The sequence below is a fragment of the Rhinatrema bivittatum genome, chromosome 5 (genome assembly GCF_901001135.1).
Source record: "Rhinatrema bivittatum chromosome 5, aRhiBiv1.1, whole genome shotgun sequence".
In the NCBI taxonomy this organism is placed as follows: domain Eukaryota; kingdom Metazoa; phylum Chordata; class Amphibia; order Gymnophiona; family Rhinatrematidae; genus Rhinatrema; species Rhinatrema bivittatum.
Genome location: NC_042619.1, coordinates 352,707,684 through 352,734,050, shown reverse-complemented (window position 1 = coordinate 352,734,050; position 26,367 = coordinate 352,707,684). Strand labels below are relative to the sequence as shown.

The window sequence follows — 26,367 nt, the reverse complement described above, 5'->3', positions numbered from 1 at the left end:
ACCTAAGATCCTAAATTTGGAATCCTGAGCCTCCCTCCCACACCTTCCTATGTCGTTGGTGCCCACATGACCCATGGCATCCAGCTCCTCCCCAACCCTGACTAAAATCTTACCTAGGTGACATGTGAGGTCTACCACATTCACACCAGGCAAGTTACCAAGCAATCCTCACATCCACCTAGCTATCCACATTCCTAATAATCGAATCACCAACTATGATGGCCGAACTAAACCTTCCATCTTGGGCACTAACCCTTGGAGACTCATCAACAGTGTGATGGGATAATGCATCACCTAGAGAGCCAGGTCCTTGCTACAGTATCACCTCCTGCTACACTAAGGTGATGCTTTCTGACTAGATGACCTTGATCCTCCAAAGCAGCACAAGGACTGTCTGACTGGAGCTGGGGCTTGGTGTCTAGCCTCCAGAGATCAGACTTGTTCTCTGAGAGCCAGGAGCTCTTTGTAACAGGTGCAAATCATATATGTGGTACTTGGTGCAAAAGACTGAAAAGCTCCTATATCTTGCTTCTGGACTGCTGCCCACATCTTAAGATTTCTGAGATCTTAGTTAATTTAAGTTGCCATGGCAGTTGGGTTGTGTAAATCAGAATCCTTTAAATTTATGTGATGTATTTAATGTTAATGTGGCAATTACCTTGTTGACTAAGTCACTCCCTTGTTGACTCTTGATGTACATAAGAATATAAGAAAATGCCATACTGGGTCAGACCAAGGGTCCATCAAGCCCAGCATCCTGTTTCCAACAGTGGCCAATCCAGGCCATAAGAACCTGGCAAGTACCCAAACACTAAGTCTGTTCCATGTAACCATTGCTAATGGCAGTGGCTATTCTCTAAGTGAACTTAATAGCAGGTAATGGACTTCTCCTCCAAGAACTTATCCAATCCTTTTTTTTAAACACAGCTATACTAACTGCACTACATAAGATGAAAATAATAGTATAAGCTCTGCCAACACAGTGCCATAGTAATATTATAAAACATAAATGATATGGACTTGCAGATAATTATGTTGCTCTATCTAGAACATAAGAAATTGCCATGCTGGGTCAGACCAAGGGACCATCAAGCCCAGCATCCTGTTTCCAACAGAGGCCAAACCAGGCCACAAGAACCTGGCAATTACCCAAACACCAAGAAGATCCCATGCTACTGATGCAATTAATAGCAGTGGCTATTCCCTAAGTAAACTTGATTAATAGCAGTTAAAGGACTTCTCCTCCAAGAACTTTTCCAAACCTTTTTTAAACCCAGCTACACTAACTGCACTAACCACATCCTCTGGCAACAAATTCCAGAGCTTTATTATCTGTTGAGTGAAAAAGAATTTTCTCCGATTTGTCTTAAATGTGCTACTTGCTATCTTCATGGAATGCCCCCTAGTCCTTCTATTATCTGAAAGTGTAAATAACCGATTCACATCTACTCGTTCAAGACCTCTCGTGATCTTAAAGACCTCTATCATATCCCCCCTCAGCCGCCTCTTCTCCAAGCTTCCAGCATCATAACAGGGTGCCAGTAGTATCTACTGCAAAGTAAAATTGCAAAGTATGTTGTTATAAATTCCATCATGAAATTAATAAATTGTTGAAAAATGAATGGCACAATCTATGAATCCAAGTCATCAATAGGCATGCTCAAATAAACATGCAATGTCCCAGCTAATAATACATATATTTATTTTATTAAAAAAAACAAACTGTTCAATACTAATTCAGATAGATGCCCTGTACTTGTTGCTACATCATTCTGGGGTGGACATTTCCCACAGATTCACTCTGCCATGTAAAGAATAGCATGTCCTAGTCTTGCTATTAAACAATAATTCACAGATTAATTCATAATGCAAAAAGCACTACGGGTAGATGCCTCCTTGCGCATCTCTACACTTCTAGAACCTTCCACTCCCGAAATAAAGTTCCACTTGACATTCCTGCCATATATCGTGCTCACTTGGGGGAGGTTGGGAATCAGGCTTGCTCAGTGGTGGGGCCAACACTGTGGACTGCTACGTCGGAACAAGCGAGAGACGCTTTTATGTCCGTTAAAGAAGGCCTTGAAAACCTGGCTGTTCAGGCAGGTGTTTGAAGATTAATTTAACTTGGCTGACTTGTCTTTGGCTCAGCAGATTCTCGTATTATCTTTTATTTGACTGCAGATGTTGAAACATTTGAAATTTATAGGTAAACCTTAAACCGTTGCAATCTATGGAGTGCGTGGTATAGAAATGCTCTCCAATACATAAATAAATACGTGCATACATAAATAATGTTCTTTCAATTTTAATACCCTTTTCATCGTAGACCTTGAATCTGTGAGGGTAGAACATTAAAAGAAATTGGGTATACTTTAAAAAAACTGAATATCGGCATTTAGACCACAGGGTACTTTCTCAGTTTAATACCTGGTGAAGATATTCTACCTCATCCCAAGTCAATTTTGACAGTCTGGTCCAGCCCAAACATGAATCCTGCTGTACCATATTATGGGATATATATATGTGCTGTATTTTGTCTACAAAAATGCCCACAATGCAGTGGAACAAGTCTCAAGAAAGCTAAGATAGAATCAGCTTAGCAAGTTTGACCTTGCTCGAATTAGTGACACTATCTTTGCCAACCTTGTAACTCCCATTCTACACGCTGTTTACCATTCATGCTTCACCAGGCACAGAACAGCTGTTCCGGGAGGCTGAAAATTATTGCAGTCAATTAGGAAAAAAAAGCTCTTACAAAAAGTGCAGAACTGCACCATTTTGTCATACCTGTGCTACCTGCTAACCTGTAGTTTATTGATGCTGCTTTCTGATATTCCATTTTGCACTCTGCACTTTTTTATTTATTCAGTATCTAGAGTCATTATTTACGTTATTTTAGACCTGGATAACTAGATAGGGTCCATTGTTTCTTTCACTTAAATATTTACTCCATTATAATTTAATTTCCGTTAGCTTTGGAAAGCCGGCGATTCTAAAGCATATTATTTTCCGTCGCACAATAGATTTAAGCACATTCTGTGTCACGTCTACAGTTTCTGGCATTCCATCATTCCCGGGTGCTTCAGGGTTATTACTTTCAGGACTGAAAGATAAGGGAGATTAAGCCTGATGGAGCAGGTATCAATCCTTGTGTTCCGTGTAAGAGCCATTGGCATGGTGTCAGAATACTAGGATTGTCATTGGAACACATGCCAAAGTCAAGGCCAGTACTGTGAGCACTTAAAATCAAATCCTACAGATAGTGACCTTGCACTGTCTTACACATTTATATATTTCATCAGTTCAGAGAAACCTGAAAGTTATCTAACCACTTTACAACAAAGCTACAGTATGGCATTTTAACAGTTTGCATGTTGATAAATTTGTATAAACTTAATAAGTAATGAATAGCATTGATAATGAGAGAAGAGAAGCAAGTGCTCATTTCAAACATTTGAAGCAAAACCTATTTTTATTTTGTATTTTCCCTAAGTTTAATGCACAAGTTCCACTTGTGCTCCAGAATAGGCAGAGAGTTTAGCAGCCAGCATTATAAGATTTTTAAAGATGGGAAAACTAACTGAAAGAAAAGTGCTTCCCAGAAATATATAGCTAAATTTTTAACTAATTTAGAAAAACGTCACATGACAAAGTCAGGCAGAGCACATTTATACAATTAAAGGTGCTAACACAATAGCAGCTTGATTTGTCTTGCTCTGGGGATAATGACGTTTTTGTAATTTACAGTGCAAGTTTCATTTTACTGCTGGTCCATTAAGCTATATTTTTCACCATAAAACATGGCAGTCTAATGAAACAAATACAAGCTAAAAGCTAAAAAAAAACAAACCCCTTCAAAAGTAGTCCAAGAACTAAAAGTGGGATGCATTCTTTTACTTAGCATGGTATGGCCAGCATACAGCAGTGGCAGGGAAAAAAACACAAACCAAGAAATATTGGGTTTATCTTGACATCCTGAAGCCTAAATTTCAATATAAAATCATTTTCTTTCATGATCCTTTATTACTGTCCACACTAATGGCAGAAGTGAAACAATAATGCAAGGTTGATGACTCCCTGAGTTGATGACTGATGAGTCGCTTGCATTTCCACCTAAGCCACTACAAGTTCATCAGCTGCACAGTGGCCTAAAGGTTTCCATCTGTGGGTTTTGCTCAGAAGCAAATATTACTTGATCATACTTAGGCACTGACTTCCTGATATGCCCGGAATGGTGAATTCCGTGAAACAGAAGAAGAATAGCGGAGATATTTGTACAAAGACACTACTTCTCTACAAGGGACGGTCTGGTAATGACCATCTGTTATAGTCTTGTCTTTATAGAGAGGCCTTAGCCATAAATTTGGTCAGCTGTCTTCAGAGCAGAAACACTCAGAGGCATATACAGTTTGGTGAAAACTATTGAAACAAAGCTTAATTTCCCCATTTTCATTCTTTATTTGTATTTTCATAATTTGTACCTTTTTGTATTTTACTTGGGAAGCTAATAACTTGTTACCCTTCACTATATACAAAGTTTGATCAGTCTTCCTAATTTGGTATTCAACTTTCTTCTTCAATAAAGCATTAATTTTCCCCTGAGTACATATTATTTTGTATGTAATATCTTCCAACTGTGCTTTTTTTTGTGTTCTTTCTCCAACCGGATTAGATCATGTTTTAAAGTTATAATTTTTATACTTTTCTCTTTTTTAACCCTGGAACCATAATAATAATTTTCCCTCAAATGCAGGGTTTTAGTAGGGATGTTTAAGGAAAAAATTATTTTTGTTTTTGGGAATCTTTTCCCCATGAAGTTTGGTTTGTGGATTTTTTGATTCATTTGATTTGTGTGAAAAAAAAACCTACTTCCAAGCAGGATAAAGTTATAAGGCTAACTTAGCCAGATATACCCAATATTCAGCTAAGTTATCCGGAAATTGGAACCTCTGCCTGGAATACCCCCAGAATGTCCCTTTTATATCCAGCAAAATTATAACTGGATAACAACATATCCAGCTGTAATTTAGGTAGATAAGAGGCTGAATTCACTGATTTTCTTGAAGACAATGCAATTTTGAACCCACATCAGTTTGGCTTCCACCATGATGTGAACACTGAACTTCTACTTTCCTTGATTGATTCCGTCAAACGAGGACTTGATGGAGGGCAACAATATCTTCTGGTCTCCTTAGACATATCTTCGGCCTTTGATACGGTCGATCATGACATATTATTATTTCGCCTTCGTGAATGTGGTGTATCTGGAGTGGTTCTCGCCTGGTTCAGTTATTATCTCAATGGTCGCTCTCAGTTTTTCAAATTTAATCAGCAGCTTACTTCACCACAACCACTAAAAACAGGAGTTCCTCAAGGGTCTGTGTTATTGGCAATGCTTTTCAATCTATATCTTGCCTCTATTGCTAAATTGTTGACTACCATTACCGAAGGGTTTAAAATTTATGCTGAAGACATACAGTTTTACATTAAAGTTCAAACTCCTTGGCAGAAAACAATTGATCATCTTCAACTCTGTATGGTCGCCATCAAGCGATGGTTATTGCAGAACAAATTATCTTTAAATACAAACAAGACTGAATTCTTATTAATTCATCGCCCCCACTCTGTACCTATCTTGGATAATATGTCGTTCTCATTGGATAAACCAATTAAAAGCCTTGGAGTTTTGTTAGATGCCACCTTATTTAAACCCCAAATCAGTGCATTGGTAAAAATCTGGGTTTTTTAAACTCCGCCTTATTTCGGGATTGTGGCAGCTACTTTATGAGCAAGACCTGCACACTGTTATATGTTCTATGATTTTTCCTCACATAGACTATTGTAATAGTCTTTTAATAGGATTGCCTAAAACTTCTCTTCAACCAATCCAGATATTACTTAATGCTGCAGCTAGGCTTGTCGCTAACACCAAACGTTTTGAACATATATCACCAGTGTTAAGTAGGCTGAATTGGTTACCTATCTCTGATCGAACTGAGTTTAAAATTGCTATGATAATATTTAAATTACTTAGTTCAGATTCACCACCTTGGTCCAATGCGCTACTGCGTATTTATAAACCTACTCGAGGGTTGAGATCGTTTTCCATAGCTGCTCCAGCTTTGTGGAATCTCCTCCCTTTTGAACTGCGAACATTAGATAATCTAAAAAAATTTAGACGTCTATTAAAAGATTTCCTAAGTCAACGTGCTTTCAGCGTTTTCTAATGAATTATTAGGATGTGTATGGAAAACGGTCTCTCTCCTAAAATATGTTCATGATTTGGTCTAAATAACTAATAATGAAATTTGTCTATTACCACTATCTTGATAAAGATTAATGGTATGTCTATTTTTTGTAATGTATGTGATTTACATTATATTATGTATGTTTTATTATTGTAAATCACCTAGACCTTTTTTGTGATAGGCGATTAACACATTTTAATAAAATGAAAATGAAATGAATATGCCATATAAGCCATTTAGATGGATAATGTGTGAGTTATCCGTCTAAATGGCTTTTGAATATCCTAAAATTATTCAAGATCATCAATCAATCAAAATTCTTCTATATGGGAGTGAGGTCTGGGTTCTAAATAGAAAAGGACAGAATCCCAATATAAAACCTGAACCTCAAGTTCAACAATACCTTACGTTTATAGAAACTCCCCCAACAAAGGATGCAGAGCAGAACAAGGATATTTCCCCTTACCACTCACCATAGCAAAATAATATTCAATTCTGGTGTCATCTCAGTAAGAGCGTCACATAACCTTTCACTACCTTGTATAATAATAATACAAAATCTTGCAAAAAAATGTACTCAGAACCTGTAGGAAACCTGCCATACAATAACATGCCAGATTCAAGCAGTAAGAAACCTACCTCTGAAAAGACAACGCTACATAACATCAATACTTCTCCGAGTAGGAAAACAGAACGAGTCAGGCTTCTATAGGGATGTGCAGAACAAAAAAAACCATTCATTTCGGTTCGTTCATTCATTTCATTGGGACCCATATTCGTTTCATTAGTTCCAAGCGAAAAAAAACATTTCATTAGTTCCATTCATTTTCCATTAAAACATATTGGAGAATTATTACAGTCTATAATAGTCTGTAGAATAGTAAATTTTATATCAATTGTAATTAAACTTGGGAGAAGAAATCATCAAAAGGGGGAAGAGCTGAACAGAACTTTAGAAAATGGCAAAGCGGCATCCAAAAAGTGTCATAAAGTAGCCTAAGGTTCCGCAAAGGGGTACGAGGCCTATGGGATTGGCAGGAGGTCTCTAATGCAATATAATAGGAGGACTAGGGGGCACTCCATGAAGTTAGCAAGTAGCACATTTAAAACTAATTTGAGAAAATTATTTTTCACTCAACGCACAATAAAGCTCTGGAATTTGTTGCCAGAGGATGTGGTTAGTGCAGTTAGTGTAGCTGGGATAAAAAAAAAAAAAGGTTTGGATAAGTTCTTGGAAGAGAAATCCATTAAAGGCTATTAATCAAGGTTACTTGGGGAATAGTCACTACTATTACTGCCATCAGTAGGATGGGATAGACTTAGTTTTTGGGTACTTGCCAGGTACTTGTAGCCTGGATTGGCCTCTGTTGGAAACAGGATGCTGGGCTTGTTGAACCTTTGGTCTGACCTAGCGTGGCAATTTCTTATGTTCTTATCTTCCAGCAGCAGCAGAGTTGCTCCATCCTCCGTCAGCCTCTCAGGCCACTCTCACGGTCAGCTCCAACGCTCCTGCTAGCTCTGTGGTGTGGCTTTCTGTTAAATTGAGCTCATGAGGATAGCACAAGAGCACGGGAACCAAGAGGGCTTAATTTGACCGAAAGCTGCATAGCAGAGCTAACCGGAGCATCAGAGCACAAGGGCAATGGAGTGGACCTGGGGGATGGAACTGCAGATGTCAGAGGAGCAGCATTTGTGTGGCAGTGTTTATCAATCAAAAGCAAAACTAGCTCTTTTTATATTGGGGTAGGGGAAGGGTTTGTCAGATTGTTTTGGCCTAAACCGAAAGCCCAGTTCATGATTCATGTATACTGCTGGTGAAGAATGTTTCTTTGGTTACTGATCTCACTGAGTCTGACATCTGGGTCAGGCAAAAGAACAAAATGGCTGAACATATAAGATAAGCATAGTTTAATGGGACGAAGCCAACATGGATTTAGCCAAGGGAAGCCTTGCCTCACAAATTTACTACATTTTTTTGAGGGCGTAAATAAACATGTGGATAAAGGTGAGCCAGTTGATATAGGGAATATGGATTTCCAGAAAGCTACTGACAAAATCCCTTCATGAGAGACTCTTCAGCTTGGAGAAGAGACGGCTGAGGGGAGACGTGATAGAGGTCTATAAAATAATGAGGGGAGTGGAACGAGCAGGGTCGCTGCAAGGGGATTAGGCATCCTAGACACATTCTGCCTTGCGCCAACCCACCTCCCCCTGGATGTGCCGGCAGCCCCCGACTCCAGGGCAGGGACCACATGCCGTCACTCCCCCCCCACCCCCTCTGCCACCCTCCCAGATTTAAATAAAATAGCCCCTCTACCCTCCCAATCCACCCCAAGACTCAACGAAAAGCCCTGATGATCCAGAGGGGAGCCCGGGAGCGATATGCCGCTCCCAGGCCGTCGGCTGCCACTAAAGAAAATGGCACCGGTAGCCTTTAGCTCCTAACCTGTGATAGAGGCTACCGGTGCCATTGGTCGGCCCCTGTCTCATGGTAGAGGCAATGGACGGGGCCCCTTCAAAGTTCTGCTGCCTTATTGGCTCGCAAGCGGCGGCGCCCCCTAAAGATCAGCGCCCTAGGCCCAGACCTAGCTCGTCTAGTGCTTCCACCGGTCCTGGGACGAGTAAACGTTAATCAGTTGCTTATTCTTTCAAAAATTACAAAGATCAGGGGACACCCAATGATGTTACTGGGTAATACATTTAAAACTAATGAGAGAAAATATTTTATTTTACTTAATGCATAATTAAGCTCTGGAATTCGTTGCCAGAGGATGTGGTGAAAGCTGTTAGTGTAGCTGCATTTAAAAAAAAGGTTTGGACAAGTTCCTGGAGGAAAAGTCTATTCACAATTATTAAGGTAGAGTTGCAGAAATCCACTGCTTATTCTTGGGATAAGCAGCTTGGGATCCATCTACCCCTTGAGAATCCTGCCAGATGTTTGTGACCTGGATTGGCCACTGTTGGAAACAGGATGCTGGGCTTGATGGGCCTTTGGTCTGACCCAGTATGGCATGTTCTTATGTTCCACTCAGGATGGTTACCAATTCCAACTCAGATGCAAAACAGAGGGAAAATAAACCAGATCCTTAGAACGTTGCATGCAGTGGAGGCAGTGCTTGTAAATATCTATCTCGTGCATATTCACTCTGGATATCCCAAAGACTGGGTGTGTCCTGAAGGTTGAGTTGAGAATCACTGCCCTTACACAACTAAAATAAATTAGCTCTTGATTATGTGCCGCATGATTACGCATCCCTTAAATGAGCTTTCGATGTTTTTAAATGCCTTAAAATTAGACAAGACTGCAGCATCCAGTCAGTCAAATTAAGCAGGAAAAAAAAAGAAAGAAAACGAGTCCTTGAAATCAAAGTATAGTGAGACAAATATTTCCCTTGAAAGGCTTGACAGGAAAAGAAATCCATCTCACTTCAGGAACAAAGATATTCCAACTAGTTTTTTTTGCTTCTGTTCGGTATTCTAAGGTTTGCCACCCCAGCTAAAAAGGGTAATAATAAAAAGCTAAGTTACACTAAACCACAGAAATACCCTGTAATGTAAATTCCACACTTCCTGCTTTGCTGTATTACAAACCATAGCCCATAATTAGTCAATAAACAGTGCTTTAAAAGGAAATGAGGAATGAATTAATTCTAATAAGCAAGCACAGGGTCTGGTCTGGCTGAATGCATCAGACAAATAAGGTGGCTGGCTGGCAAGTTTGCAAAATGGTGGATGCTTGTCCCTTACTGAAGCGTTATGAAACAATATACAGAGATGGTATACGCAGATCTGCAGGACGGACATTATGGTCAGTAAAACTGGACTGGTATTGATTAATGTGCCCATTTGCAGTCAGGATGGAAGCAGGTGGGCAGATAAGAATAATGTTTTACAAACAGTCCCAGGGGGCTCACTGTCAGGGAACTGAAGCATGGTTCATTTGCCATTGCCATTAGAGTGGGTATTAAAATCATGTAACTGTTATCACAGAAACACACACACTTATAGATACATATATATATATTTTTTTTTTTGGTAAAATCTGCCACAGTTGCCGTTTCCACCGGTGTGCCATGTCTTCCTGATTCATCTGAACGAGTTTAATTGCCTTTCATTATCTTTTCAGCAAAGCACATTTTGTTTGCATGGCAGGTGAAAAGTGAATGGGCAACTGTGAATATTAACCGATTCAGCATAGGAGGACCCCTTATCCTCTAGCGTGGCTCGGCGAGCTTGTGTTTAACTTGTCTATGCAGTGTTCTTTACAGGGAGCAATTATAAATATCAAATCTCAAGAGGCCTGACTTCATATATAAACAGCTCCTGTCTTGCGTAAGTTAGCAGAACACGTCACTGAAGGGGCTGTCGGTGACCTTAGCGCCCTCACCCCTCTTGATTTTATGTGCACTAAGGATTGGCACCAGCGTGACTCCTAGGACACACAGCATACGTTCTGTCCCCTTTTTTTTTTATTTTTTCAGCCTGGAGCTCTGTTTGCATTAGCGGATAAACTATTGAAAACTTCTCCCGCAAGACCATGGGAATTAAGATATGACATCCCAGTTAAAAGAAAACGCTTTGAGCTGTGAGGTAATCGCAAAGTATTTCCACCAGACAATAGGCTAGGATTTGAATCCAACTGGATTCTAACAATGCCGAGACTCAATAGTCAATTTGGCGACAGACCAGCCTCAGAATAAAGTGGCCCCATTTCATTTTCAGTCACGGGGAGATTCTAGGTTTGGCAACTCTGCAAATAAGTTAGAGGGCAGCGTCTTGTAGACCAGGGGGCGTGCACTGCTCAGTTTTTTCATTTAATTTTTCTTTTTCTGTTTCTTTTGGTTATCTAAAACGAAATAAACAAAGAGAACGAAAAGAAAAACAACGAAACAAACCCAACAAAAATATATTTTAAAAAAATCCTGGGCTCCTCTCCTGCCTTCCCCTGGCCCCCCCCCCCCCCCTTCTCCAGTATCTTGCCCAATCCGTCGGCTCCAGTTGCTGTTACCCCGTCCTTGCTGCTTTTCAAAATGGCTCTTGCATCCCCAGGCTAGCACCGTTTTTCAGTACGAACCATAGATGGTAGAGAAAAAGAAAATATATATATACATATAAAATAAAAAACAAGAAAGGTGGTACACAAAGCAGGATGGCGGGGGAAGGTCAAGAAAGAGAATTCAGGGAAGAGTAAGGTTAGTTGGACAGCACTGGATTATCAAAAGGAGGGCAGAATTAGGGAGAAGGTGTGAATGGAAGGGAGGGAAGGAAGCTAGAAAGGTAAAAGTGAGCCTCGTGCTGCTGGCTGTCATTATTTTCCTCACTCTCAGCCTCTTGAGAAGTGTCAGTGAGGATGATTAGTTCAAAGTAATTAAACATTAGTGCAGCAGGGAGAGGAAGGAGGTAATCTGGATAGCAGATTGAGTTAGAAAGAGGAATGGGGAAAGGAGACTTTTGAGAAGTGAAGGAGTGGGAGAGGTGCTGAGACAGGCAAAGAGGAGCAAGTCAGAAACCCTTTCCTTCTCTCCACACCCCACAACCATCTGACCCTCCCTGTTCCCAGCCACCGTATGACTCCCCCCCTCCATACACACTCAACCCTGTCCCCGGTTCAGGGATCACTTTGGTCACTTTTCCACTCTCATAAACTCTCCACTGAATTGAAGTCTCAGCCTTGGTTGTCTGTGCTCGTGTGAGTCTCAGTCCTACACTGGCAAACGATCCTGACCGCAGACAACGAGTCAGCGAGAACCTGGCCAAGCCTGGGAATCAACCCCAGGCCTTCTGCAGGAAAAAGCGTAGCATGAATGCAGGGTTCATTAGATATCCCTCCCCCAAATATTTTCTATATCTGTTATCTATTTATATCTAAATCTATCTGCATAGATAGATCTATTAATAGATAGATAGGTAGACAGAAATAGATTAAAATTGCAATTAATTTATAATTGTATAAGAACACAAGCGTACATATGTAATCCTTTCCTGGGATCACACTCGATACCAAAGCTGAGTCCCTGACTCACTTCTCAGAGTTTCTCAGAGAGAATGGCACAGGGGTGAACTGCAAGGCTCCCCAAAAACTACACAACAACCTCCGGACACCAAAATACAAAATTCCTTGCTTCCAAAAATACTACCAGGCTTCTTCCCTCGAAGGACGAGAAGACTGCGCACCTGAGGTTTTTGTGCCGATTTGGGGGGGGGGGGCTACCTCTTTCCTCCTTTCCTAGGAAGCAATGGGTGGAACAAAACTCATTCAAATCAAAATTGCAAAAAAAAAAAGAGGCCTGGCTCACCATCCCCCAGCCATGGGCAGCTATTCTCTGGCATAACACCAAGCATCAAACACCAAGGTATTTGCTCTGCAGATCTAACGCAGAGCAGAAGTTTCTCTACCCCTTCAGACTCCTTTCAACCACTAGCAGTCACTCACTAATAAGAAATTTGGATGGGACTATTTCACCAGCTCCCACTGGGGGGCGCTGTGGAAAGATAGTGGACTCCTCTGGCCTACATTGCATAATCTGACCCTTCTACAGGGCACATTCCTTAGTAAGGTTCCCAGTGGGGTCTTACAAATTCCTTTGCTAAATGTAGAAGGCAGAAAGTGGTCAAGGCATGTATGTATGTATGTTATCATACACCCCGCTTAGTTACTGTCTAAGTGTCTTTTCTCTGCATGTGTGCTAGCATTATAACAACATAAGAACATGGCATACTGGGTCAGACCAAGGGTCCATCAAGCCCAGCATCCTGTTTCCAACAGTGGCCAATCCAGGCCATAAGAACCTGGCAATTATCCAAACACCAAGAAGATCCCATGCTACTGATGCAATTAATAGCAGAGGTCATGCCCTAAGTCAGCTTCATTAATAGCCGTTAATGGTCTTCTCCTCCAAGAACTTATCCAAACCTTTTTTAAACCCAGCTACACCAACTACCTTAACCACATCCTCTGGCAATGAATTCCAGACCTCAATTGTGCATTGAGTGAATATTGTTTTTTGTTCCTTTCATTCTCTTCCTCTTCCCTCTTTTCTTTCTTTCCTTTGGTTTCCTAGGGTAAGCAGAAGGTCACAGCCGGTGACATGATGCATGAGCTGTATTAATCTTCCCTGTCTGTGTGCCTGCTTAGCTCTGCATTTTCTGTGATTGCCTTGTTGGGCTTTTCAGATTTATATAGTTTACAGTTCATTAGAGAATAAATATGACTTAATGAGAGTAATGTTAACCTGCTGAAACAAATTAACCAGCTCCAGTCTGTTTCTGCAACATGGACCTGAGGTTAAAAAAAAAAAAAAGAAGTGTAAATTATTCTTTCTAATCTAGTCCATTCAGAAATTGTAGTAGCTACCACCCTTTCTGTGAATAAATATTTCCTTATGTTACTTCTGACTCTATTCCCTATGAGCCCAGAACTCACTTTTGACTTCTTGTGCATTATTTATATCTATGAAGTATTTGAATGACTCTAACATATTTCCTTCCCCTCTCTCTCCTTTCAGCTATATACGAATCCTATAGTTTCATTTCATAGTTCTTATGGTGAGCTTGCCAATTTTATTATTGTTTCCTTCTGGAAAATTAATTGGAGAAAGTAACATTTTTCGTTTTCTGCTGCTGTCTCCCTTGGTCTCGCTCTCTCCATCCTCTTCCCCCTTCCACCCCACCCACTCCAGCTTGATTGCTGGGCCCTCCCCCTTGGTGAGCAGGAGAGCATGCTTACACAAGCCTGTCTCCTCTACCAACTTCATTCTCACAGTATGAATCTCGGTGTTGGGAGCGGGGATTGTTGGGAAGAGCCGTCAATGGCCAGAGCAGCTAGGCTGACATGAGTTCCCCAGGCCCCACCAGCCAAAGAGAGCTGAGAGAAATGTGGCCACATCAGTGGAACTGGTGAGGCTCCCCATACCCCACCAGCTGAAGAGGAGGCAAGGGTCATCACCAGCTGGGGCATAAGAACATAAGTACATAAATTGCCATGCTGGATCAGACCAAGGGTCCATCAAGACGAGCATCCTGTTTCCAACAGAGGCCAAACCAGGCAACAAGAACCTGGCAAGTACCCAAACATCAAGAAGATCCCATGCTACTGATGCAATTAATAGCAGTGGCTATTCCCTAAATAAACCTGATTAATAGCTGTTAATGGACTTCTCCTCCAAGAACTTATCCAAACCTTTTTTGAACCCAGCTACACTAACTGCATTAACCACATCCTCTGGCAGCAAATTCCAGAGCTTAATTGTGCATTGAGTGAAAAAGATTTTTCTCCGATTAGTCTTAAATGTACTACTTATTTACTTCATGGAATGCCCCCTAGTCCTTCTATTACACTGGTAAACTACATTACACGGTAAAAATCCGTGGAATAGCCAGAGACTTCATCAGATCCTACAGAGGAATTTCACTAATTGATTCTATAAAAGAAAAAGTTTTATTTACATTCACCCAGCTTTTTCTTCTATCTGCATTCTACTTGGATTTGTCCAGTTTTCTTCTAATTTACAACATCCCCAGCTTCTAGTCTCTACAACCAATCTCATGCATACCTATAATATCCCAATCATTCAATACCAAAGGAGAAGCTCCATAATTATCTCCACCCACAATATACAAAAAAGAATTATTCCAATCATGACCTCACCTCTAAATCAACTACTAGGCCTCACACTACTTTCAGTAACCCTTTTCAACGCTCAATCCTTAACAAAAAAAACACACATCCTCAACGATTATTTCCAGGATTCAAATCCAGATATCTGTGCTATTACAGAAACCTGGCTAAAAGATACTGATACTGCTCTAATCAATCAACTTCCTATTCATAGCTATGACTTCTTCTCCTTCTACAGACACAAAAAAAGAGGAGGTGGCCTTCTCTTAGCCACCAAAAAAGAACTCAAACTATCCACTCATACCATCAAGTCTGACTCTAAATTAGAATTGGGACTAGTCAAATCAAAACAACTACAAATTCTACTAGTCTACGCTCCTCCCGGAGTTTTAGAAACGGACCCTTCATCACTCATAGAATCCATAGTGAAACATATCAATTTAGACCTCCCATCTATGATCTTAGGCGACTTCAATCTTCACACTGATGTTATACCTCGCTCACTGCGAAGCGCTCCTCACCTCCCTCAGTGCTATGGGATTCACGCAGATCATTAATAGTCCTACGCATAAAGCAGGACACACTCTGGACTTAATTTTCATCAATTCTAATTTCTCCTGCACTTCAGTACCATCTTGCACACCAATCCCCTGGTCAGACCATTTCTTGATAGAATCCTCCTTTTCCATAGCTAAACAGACTCACACCTCTCATCTCCTTTCTACTATTCAATTCAGAAAACCTTGCCCATCGGAAATACTCAGTGATCAGCTGTCTAAGGAACTCACGAATCTAGACCTTTCGAATCCTGACTCAGCCCTAACTTCCTGGCACAAGATCACTGAAACAGTTGCTAACAAATGGTGTCCAACAGTCTCTAAAACAATCAATCCTACAAAAAAAGGGAATCAACCCTGGTTTACCCCTAAACTAAAACAGATGAAACAGGAGCTACGCCACAGAGAAAATATTTGGCGAAAAACACCCAACTCAACTACCTTGTCTAAATACAAAGGCTTTCTACATCATTATAGGACCTCTATTCTACTAACAAAAAGAGAATTTTATGCCAACAAAATTCATCATTTTCAATACGATGCCCAAGCCCTATTTGCATACGTCACTCAAATCACAAAATCAACTCCTCCACCCATCCCTGACGAACAAGCTCTATCTAAGGCTAATGAACTTGCTTTATTCTTTCAACAAAAGATCCTGAATACGCTCGCCCTTCTTCCTCCAAATACTCTACCTCTTACCTCAGACAAGAATCCTCAATCAAGCAAGGGAGCCAAACTTGAAAGCTTCGAATCAATTTCTGTTAAAGAGATTGAATCCCTTCTAAAAAGACAAAAACCATCTAGCCATCCTGCAGATAATATTCCTTCAAATCTCCTGCTTCTCATTCCAAATACGATCGCAAAACCTTTAACAAGTATCATAAATTGCTTTTTAACCCAAGGAAGTTACCCTGACAGCCTAAAAACTGCATCACTCAAACCCCTTCTCAAGAAATACAATCTTGACCCTAATGTACCTAACAATTTCAGACCCATCTCTAATTTGCCATTTTTAGCCAAAATAACAGAAAAGCTGGTAAACACCCAGCTTTCAGAATACCTGGAAGATCAAAATATCCTACACCCCTCACAATATGGCTTCCGCAAAGCACGCAGCACAGAAACCCTCCTTATCTCACTTACAGATCATATTATAATGGGTCTTGACAAAGGCTACTCCTTCTTATTAATCCTGTTAGACATCTCTGCGGCGTTTGACACCGTCAACCACTCCATTCTTCTGGATCGCCTAACAGACATTGGTATCTCAGGATCTGCCCATAGTTGGTTCAAATCTTTCCTCCACAATAGATCCTTCAAAGTTAAAATCAACAACAAAGAATCGCCATTAACAAAATCCAATTTAGGAGTTCCACAAGGATCTTCCCTTTCCCCAACCCTTTTTAATATTTACCTCCTACCCCTTTGCCAATTGCTATCTGACCTTAATTTAATTCATTATCTGTATGCAGACGATGTACAGATTCTTATTCCTATTTCAGAATCTATTTCAAAAGCACTTTCCCACTGGAATAACTGCCTTATATCTATCACTAACCTCCTCAATAGATTAAATCTGGTCTTTAACTCTTCAAAGACGGAGCTCCTCCTCATCTCAGCAAATGAAGAAAATATTCCCATACCATTCCCTCACAACACATTCATCACTCAGAAGCAGGTGAGAGATCTTGGAGTAATTCTCGATAATAGACTAAACCTTAAGAAAATGGTTAATACTACATCCAAAGACTGTTTTTACAGACTCCAGGTTCTGAAACGACTCAAGCCACTTCTTTTTTTCAAAGATTTCAGAACAGTACTTCAGGCGTTGTTATTCTCCAAGATTGACTATTGCAGTGCCCTCCTCCTTGGCCTACCCAAATCGACCATTAAACCGCTTCAGATGATTCAAAATGCTGCAGCGAGATTACTGACCAACACCAGCCGCGGAAATCACATCTCACCCATCCTCAGAAACCTACATTGGCTACCTGTAAATTTCAGAATCCTTTACAAAGCAATTACCCTAATACATAAATCCATCCATCACCAACTCCATCTCAGCCTTGAAATACCCTTCAAACTTCATTCCTCCAATAGGCCAATTAGAGATAATCATAAAGGTACTTTGAACTACCCCCCAACTAAAGCCTCACGCCTTTCCTCGACCAAAGACCGAGCTTTTTCAATAGCAGGTCCATCTGTTTGGAACAACATTCCTTCAAGCCTCCGACTAGAACCCTGTCTCATTACATTCAGGAAAAAACTTAAGACGTGGCTATTCCTCCAAGCCTTCGATGATCCTCCAGACAACCCTTAGTCTTCTTTATCCACACTTGGACGTAGAAGATTAAAGTCTGACAACCATTCAAATGAAGAACTCTGGCACTTACTGATTAAAGCATCTTGCTTTAATCCAAATTCCTTTTGGACTATGCTTCTTTAATTATTTTTTGGCATTTAACTTCCTTCCAGCTTTTAAGCTTCCCAAGTTTTTACTCCTTGTTAAATGTAACTTTATCTTATTCTCTTCTCTTGTTAATTACTTTTATTTATTGCTTCTGTTATACCCTTGTTTTATGTAAACCGATCCGATATGGTTTATTTACTATGAAGGTCGGTATAAAAAAGTGTTAAATAAATAAATAAACAAATTTCTGGGAACATTTTGTTTCCTCCACAAACTTCGGTGAAAAAAGTAGATTTTAACAAACTGAACTTAAATATGCATTTATTATGTCTGTATCGTGAACCATTTGCCAGAAAACTGTGAGATACATTAAGCATTGTTACATGTCTATAGTGGCATAAGCTATAATGGCAATGTTGGCTCCAGAAAACAAAACTAAAAATGTTTTGCCACAGATTTTCATTTGTAATCACTGTCCGATGCTTCGCAGATGAGAGTCCAACAATAGTCACCCAGCATGGAGGGGTTCCACTTGCCTTGATACCGTTTCTCCATGTTGACAATGTCTTGATGAAACCTTTCACCATGTTCGTCACTCACAGCGCCAAGGTTCTCTGGGAAGAAGTCCAAGTGGGAATGAAGAAAATGCATCTTCAATGACATGTTGCACTTCATCAATTTGTATGCCTGAAGCAGATTTTCAACCTGTTCAACATAGTCTGCTGCCTTATAGTTGCATAGAAAGTTACAAACCACATTCTTGAAGGCTGTCCTCGCAACATGTTCTGTACCTTGCAGAAGACCATCAAAGTGGGTGTCCTTCATCACAGCTCGGATTTGTGGGCCAACGAAAACACCTTCTTTTATCTTGGCGTCACTTATGCGTGGAAACATTTGCCGCAAATATTGTAATACAAAATTGGTCATTTCTCAAAAACCTTACATAATGTACAAATTTCGAAGTAATATCTGTGATCAGCATCAAAAAAAATCTATTTGGAACACCAAAAAGCCTGAAGGAAACAAAAAAACTTTGTTTACCAGTGTTATCCGAAAGTATAAATAACCGCTTCACATCTACTCATTCAAGACCTTTCATGATCTTAAAGACGTCTATCATATCCCCCCCTCAGCCATCTCTTCTCCAAGCTGAACATCCCTAACCTCTTCAGCCTCATAGGGGAGCTGTTCCATCCCCTTTATCATTGTGGTTGCCCTTCTCTGTACCTTCTCCATTGCAGTTATATCTTTTTTGAGATGCAGCGACCAGAATTGTACACAGTATTCAAGGTGAGGTCTCACCATGGAGCGATACAGAGGCATTATGACATTTTCCGTTTTATTCACCATTCCCTTTCTAATAATTCCCAACATTCTGTTTCCTTTTTTGACTGCCGCAGCACACTGAACCGACGATTTCAATGTGTTATCCACTATGATGCCTAGATCTCTTTCTTGGGTGGTAGCACCTAATATGGAACCTAACATTGTATAACTATAGCATGGGTTATTTTCCCTATATGCATCACCTTGCACTTATCCACATTAAATTTCATCTGCCATTTTGATGCCCAATTTTCCAGTCTCACAAGGTCTTCCTGCAATTTATCACAATCTGCTTGTGATTTAACTAATCTGAACAATTTTGTGTCATCTGCAAATGTGATTACCTCATCGTCGTATTTCTTTCCAGATCATTTATAAATATATTGAAAAGTAAGGGTCCCAATACAGATCCCTGAGGCACTCCACTGCCCACTCCCTTCCACTGAGAAAATTGTCCATTTAATCCTACTCTCTGTTTCCTGTCTTTTAGCCAGTTTGCAATCCACGAAAGGACATCGCCACCTATCCCATGAATTTTTACTTTTCTTAGAAGCCTCTCATGAGGAACTTTGTCAAACGCCTTCTAAAAATCCAAGTACACTACATCTACCAGTTCACGTGTATCCACATGTTTATTAACTCCTTCAAAAAAGTGAAGCAGATTTGTGAGGCAAGACTTGCCTTGGGTAAAGCCATGCTGACTTTATTCCAATAAACCATGTCTTTCTATATGTTCTGTGATTTTGATGTTTAGAACACCTTCTACTATTTTTCCTGGCACTGAAGTTAGGCTAACCGGTCTGTAGTTTCCTGGATCGCCCTGGAGCCCTTTTTAAATATTGGGGTTACATTAGCTATCCTCCAGTCTTCAGGTACAATGGATGATTTTAATGATAGGTTACAAATTTATACTAATAGGTCTGAAATTTCATTTTTTAGTTCCTTCAGAACTCTGGGGTGTATACCATCCGATCCAGGTGATTTACTACTCTTCAGTTTGTCAATCAGGCCTACCACATCTTCTAGGTTCACCGTGATTTGGTTCAGTCCATCTGAACCATAACCCATGAAAACCTTCTCCAGTACGGGTACCTCCCCAACATCCTCTTCAGTAAACACCGAAGCAAAGAAATCATTTAATCTTTCCACGATGGCTTTATCTTCTCTAAGTGCCCCTTTAACCCCTCGATCATCTAACAGTCCAACTGACTCCCTCACAGGCTTTCTGCTTCGGATATATTTTAAAAAGTTTTTACTGTGAGTTTTTTCCTCTACGGCCAACTTCTTTTCAAATTCTCTCTTAGCCTGTCTTATCAATGTCTCACATTTAACTTGCCAATGTTTATGCTTTATCCTATTTTCTTCTGTTGGATCTTTCTTCCAATTTTTGAATGAAGATCTTTTGGCTAAAATAGCTTCTTTCACCTCCCCTTTTCACCATGCTGGTAATCGTTTTGCCTTCTTTCCACCTTTTTTAATGTGTGGAATACATCTGGACTGTCTTCTAGGACGGTATTTTTTAACAATGACCATGCCTCTTGCACACCTTTTACCTTTGTAGCTGCTCCTTTCAGTTTTTTTTCTAACAATTTTTCTCATTTTATCGAAGTTTCCCTTTTGAAAGTTTAGCATGAGAGCCTTGGATTTGCTTACTGTCCCCCTTCCAGTCATTAAATCAAATTTGATCATATTTTGATCACTATTGCCAAGCGGCCCCACCACCGTTACCTCTCTCACCAAGTCCTGTGCTCCACTGAGAATTAGATCTAAAATTGCTCACTCTCTTGTTGGTTCCTGAACCAATTGCTCCATAAAGCTATCATTTATTCCATCCAGGAACATTATCTCTCTAGCCTGTCCCAATGATACATTTACCCAGTCAATATTGGGGTAATTGAAATCTGGCCAAAAGAACAGCGAGCACGCGCTGCACTTCAACAAATACTATCCAACAACAAGTGCAGACAAACCAGATCAAGTCCCAATCGAGAATGAATTCCAAATAAAAGTTTATTAATGTGTTGTATGTTTTTGATTCGGCAACTCCACTGGCTTAAATTACAAGCATCTTTTTACAAAAGTCCCCCGTCCATCTCGGGGTGGTGATTATGCTGAACATTTAGGTCGTAAGGAGCAAAGGTGGATCTTTACCCTAGATACTGTAACACCCAATGGCTTGAATCAAGAACTTGAATGGCACCTGTTCACTTGACTGTCATTGGTGCTTCAGGGTTGGGAGAGCCGTTGATTGGCTCCCTGGAGCATCGCAATCGTTTCACCTGAGTTTCGCGCCCAACTCTGTTAGGGTTAAATACCTGCTTGTATTGAGGTCTAATGCACTCCCTGCCATGTTAGAAGTATGGTATGGTAACCTGTTGAATGTGACATGTATTACTCTTGTGGGTTGGCATTAAGTCCATTTTTTGTCCTGATCGTTTATATGTTTTACTTATAGATTTGCCTGTGAAGTCTTTGGTCCCTCCTGATGCAGCCTCTGGCGAAACACGGGACCGTGTCGGGGGACTTTTGTAAAAAGATGCTTGTAATTTAAGCCAGTGGAGTTGCCGAATCAAAAACATACAACACATTAATAAACTTTTATTTGGAATTCATTCTCGATTGGGACTTGATCTGGTTTGTCTGCACTTTTTGTTGGATGGTAATTGAAATCTCCCATTATTACCACACTACCAATTTGGTTAGCTTCCCTAATTTCTCTTAGCATTTCACTGTCCGTCTCACCATCTTGACCAGGTGGACAGTAGTATACCCCCATCACTATAGTCTTCCCCGACACACAAGGGATTTCTACCCATAAAGATTCGAATGTGCATTTAGTCTCATGCAGGATGCTTATCCTGTTGGACTCTATGCCATCCCAGACATAAAGCACCACACTGCCTCCCGGGTGCTCCTCTCTGTCATTGCGATATAATTTGTACCCCGGTATAGCACTGTCCAATTAGTTGTCCTCATTCCACCATGTCTCTGAGATGCCAATTAAGTCTATGTCATCATTCACTTGTTCATAAGATATGTTTAAAATAAAGGATCTGAGCAGATTATATTCATCAGAGGAAGAGGAGGAGAGTTAGAAAGGTGTCATGGGGAGGGGTTAGGAGAGAAGGGTGGAGTGGGATGATATTAGTTGGAGTAGAACAGAAAGGGAGTGGAGGTGGGAGACACTAGTGGATAGAAGGGATGCAAAGCACGGAGGTATCAGCAGGGTGTGCTGGAAGAGAGGGAGAACTGAATAACATCATTGGAAGGACAGGGGAGGCATCAACTAAGGTAGGAGGGAGTAGGCACGGGCAACATCAGCAGTATAGACAGAGGGGGAGGAGTGAGATGACCTTAGCGGAGGATTGAGAAAGGAGAGGGAGCAGAACAGTAGTAGCAAAGGGGATAATACAACATCAGTGGAGGAGGGAGTGGGACCAGGGTGACTTCTCCAAAGGAGGAAGGAGGATGTGATGTAGGGGTATCAGTGGAAGGGAAGTAGAGCTGGGAGATGTGAGCAGGGCAGGTGGGAGGGAAAGGCAAGGAAACATCAGTGGAGAGTGCAGGAGGGGAAGGGGAGCAGTGAAGGGAAGAAGAGTGTGCCAACAGAGTGGAGCAGAAAGCAGGACCTGGATGTTGATTTCCGTATAGAAACCTGCATGCTCATCTCTCAAAGAGGGAAGCCAACAGAACTAACTTAGAAAAGGAGTGGCCAAGCTTTAAGGGGGGGGGGGGAAGAAGGGGAACTGGATGCAGATAACCAACATGGGCCCTGACTTTTATGGCCTGGGGTACGGACACCCAGACATAAAGGGGAAAAGGCACAGGACGGCTTCTATGGCCAAGTCCCAAAGCAAAGAACTTCAGGCAGCATTGTCTGAATTCTCATGAAGGCTCCTCACCCAGTAAAAATGTTACTAACAATAATTTATGGGTTTGATCGTAAATATTATTACCCTTATTATAAGGCCTGGGGGTAACTGCACAGAGCGGCAATTACTACCCTTGAGAGAAACATGGGGGTATTCTGCATGGAGCGGCCAAAACTACTATAAGAAGCTTGCTGGGAAGACTGGATGGACCATCTGGTCCTTTTCCGCCATCATTACTAACAGGCCGATACAGTAAAGTTCGCGGGAGAGCGGGCGAGCGCCCGCGTGATTCAATAAACCAAAATATTTAAATTAGGGCCCGCGGTAAAAAGAGGCGCTTAGGGACACTAGCCCATCCCTAGCGCCTCTTTTTTGGCCAGGAGTGGCGGCTGTCAGCGAGTTTGACAGCCGACGCTCAATTTTGCCGGCGTCGGTTCTCGAGCCCACTGACAGTCACGGGTTCGGAAACCGGACGCCGGCAAAATTGAGCGTCCGGTTTTCAACCCGCGAGCCAGGGGCTGATTTTAAATTTTTTTTTTTTTTACTTTTTTTAACTTTTGGGATCTCCGACAATATCGCCATGATATTAAGTCGGAGGGTGCACAGAAAAACAGTTTTTACTACTTTTCTGTGCACTTCCCCGGTGCCGGCAGAAGCCTTGGGGTCATAATTGATAACCATTTTACAATGAAGAATTTCATCTCGACTACAATTAAGAGTGGCTTTTTCAAGCTACATACTATGAAAAGAATTAAACCATTACTACATTCTCAGGATTTCCGGACTGTATTACAAGCTACAATTTTACCTAAAATTGACTATTGTAATGCACTACTACTGGGTCTGCCTAAAAGCACAATTCAACCGCTACAGATGCTGCAGAATGCGGCTGCGCGTTTAATCACTAATACAAGACGACATGAACATATAACTCCAGCACTCATGTTCCTACATTGGCTACCAGTATCCTACAGAATTACTTTCAAAGTTCTGTCACTCATCCACAAATCAATTCTCAACCAAGAGATGCAATGGTTTTCTGATCAGTTCATAATTCGCACATCCAACAGACCTATTAGAAGTTTTCACCAAGCGAAATTAGCTGTACATCCTCAAAAACACATCAAACTCATTTCCACCAGAGACCGCGCATTCTCCATTGCTGGTATCAATATCTGGAACACATGCCACTAGACCTACGTATAGAATCCTGCCACAAAACCTTCAAACAAAACCTTAAAACGTGGTTGTTTGAACAAGCATTCACACTATGAATCTTCATCATACAGCTAATCTATACCCCCCCCTGTCTTTTAATCCTGTATTTTTACCTTAAGAAGACGTTAGTTTTGATTTTGACAGTTAATTTGTTCCCATGTAATACTTAATTATTAATATTCAATAGTTTCATAGTTAATGAAGTCAGCATATTCTGTAAAGTCTTTTCAGTTAATTGTTTTTACTGTTTTAAACTGTTACATGTAAAGCTGGTTGCTAAATTATTGTTTCACTGTAAACCGAGGTGATGTATTCCTTTACGTACCTCGGTATAAAAGAACCTATAAATAAATAAATAAATAAAAATATGTTCTTTTGCTTTTAGTAATCATTTATTAATTTGCAAATGTATCACTTAATATTTTGTTCTTTTCAGGAGCCCAGACCTTTGTATTCAGGGAGGTGCCAGTTTTATTCAAGTGGAATAGGATTCCTATACGACGCCTACCAAACAGAGGTAAAGAAAGATAGCAGCTGAGAATTCTTGGATGCTATAGCTAGTAACATTGTAGATGACGACATATAAAGACTGTTTGGCCCTTCCAGTCTTCCCAGATGTCTTCCCTTCTCGTTCTCTACCACTTTGGATAGATAAGCATATAAATTTCTATACTTATACCAATGTTAGCTCTTCTTTCACCTCTCCCTCCACCCCCATGATCATTTCATTTATTTATAGGTTTGTTTGTTCATGCCTAGGCCATTTGCATAATTTTGTAAAAGTCCCAGTTTATAGCCTTCCATTCGCTATGTAATCCCAGTGTTCTCATTAAAACAGCAGATGTAAATGTCCTAGAATTCTTTGCAGGGAGAGTTTAGAAATGTACACTGACAGAGCCTTAATTTGACATCAGTTTGGAGTAGTTTGCAGTTTCCTGAAACCACCAAAATATAAAAGGATGTAAGTTATTACCTTCCAAAACATGGTCTTTTTTCTTTGAAAAAAAAAACCAAAAAACTGCAGACATTATTTTGTTGGCTTCCAATAAACATGACAATACTTGTAGTAAACTTTGCCTTTGCATGGGATAAATCAATTGATTTCCTACACATAGATAGGCCTGAAGCTGACAGATTGTATTGCACATTATCAGTGTTATACCATTCGTATTGTATTGCCTATCAAACAACTAGTCAATGCCATTTTTTTCACAATCAGGCCCATATAGTAAACTGCGCAGGAGCGCCGGTGCGCCGAGACGAGCACCCGCTCTCCCAACGTGTGCCCAGGTCACTCTCCTGGGCGTGTGATTCAGTATTTCAATTAGGGCCCGCACTAATAAGGAGGTGCTAGGGACACTAGCGCGTCCCTAGCACCTCCTTATTGGTGGAAGCGGTGGCTGTCAGCAGGTTTGACAGCCGACGCTTAATTTTACTGGCGTCGGTTGCCAAACCCGCTGACAGCCACGGGTTCGGAACATGGACGCCGGCAAAATTGAGCGTCCATTTTCCAACCCGCAGGCCGCGGGCAGATTTTTTTTTTCTTAAAAGATTTTTTTTTTAATTTTTAGGGTCTCCGATTTAATATTGCTATGATATTAAGTCAGAGGGTGTACAGAAAAGCAGTTTTTTCTGCTTTTCTGTACACTTGCCCGTTGCCGTCTGAAATTAACTCCTGCCTTTGGCAGGAGTTAATTTCTGAGAGTAAAATGTGCGGCTTGGCCACACATTTTGCTTTCTGTATTGCGGGTGACTACCTAATAGGCTCATCAATGTGCATTTGCATGTGATGAGCGCTATTAGTTTCGGGGGGATTGGCTGCGCGTTTTCCACACGCTATTACCCCTTACTATATAATAAGGGGTAATAATAGCGCGTCAAAAACGCGTGGCCAAACGGGGGCTAATGGTGCGCTTGGCTGAGTGCACTGTTCTGTATTGGCCTGTATATGAATGCCAATTCGAATAATAAGTTACAGTTCTTAAACTCTGCTCCCAAATTATTTTCTTTACAAATGAGTTGGGGGTTTTTGAGTAATTAACATATTTGTTCACTTTCTTGTCAAGGAAATAAACTGTGTATATGATCTAGTGATATGGGATTCACTTTCATTCAA

At 40.7% G+C, this 26,367-nt stretch overlaps 1 protein-coding gene across 5 annotated transcripts in view; it reads left to right on the top strand.

The window, feature by feature from the left end:
* TMEM255B (transmembrane protein 255B) overlaps positions 1–26,367 on the top strand; it is a 143,907-nt gene that overhangs the window by 74,682 nt on the left and 42,858 nt on the right. For all 5 annotated transcript variants that reach the window (XM_029604623.1, XM_029604627.1, XM_029604624.1 and 2 more), the window contains one exon: positions 24,688–24,768. In XM_029604623.1, coding sequence (XP_029460483.1) covers positions 24,688–24,768 — 81 coding nt within the window. The remainder of the gene's footprint in view (positions 1–24,687; positions 24,769–26,367) is intronic.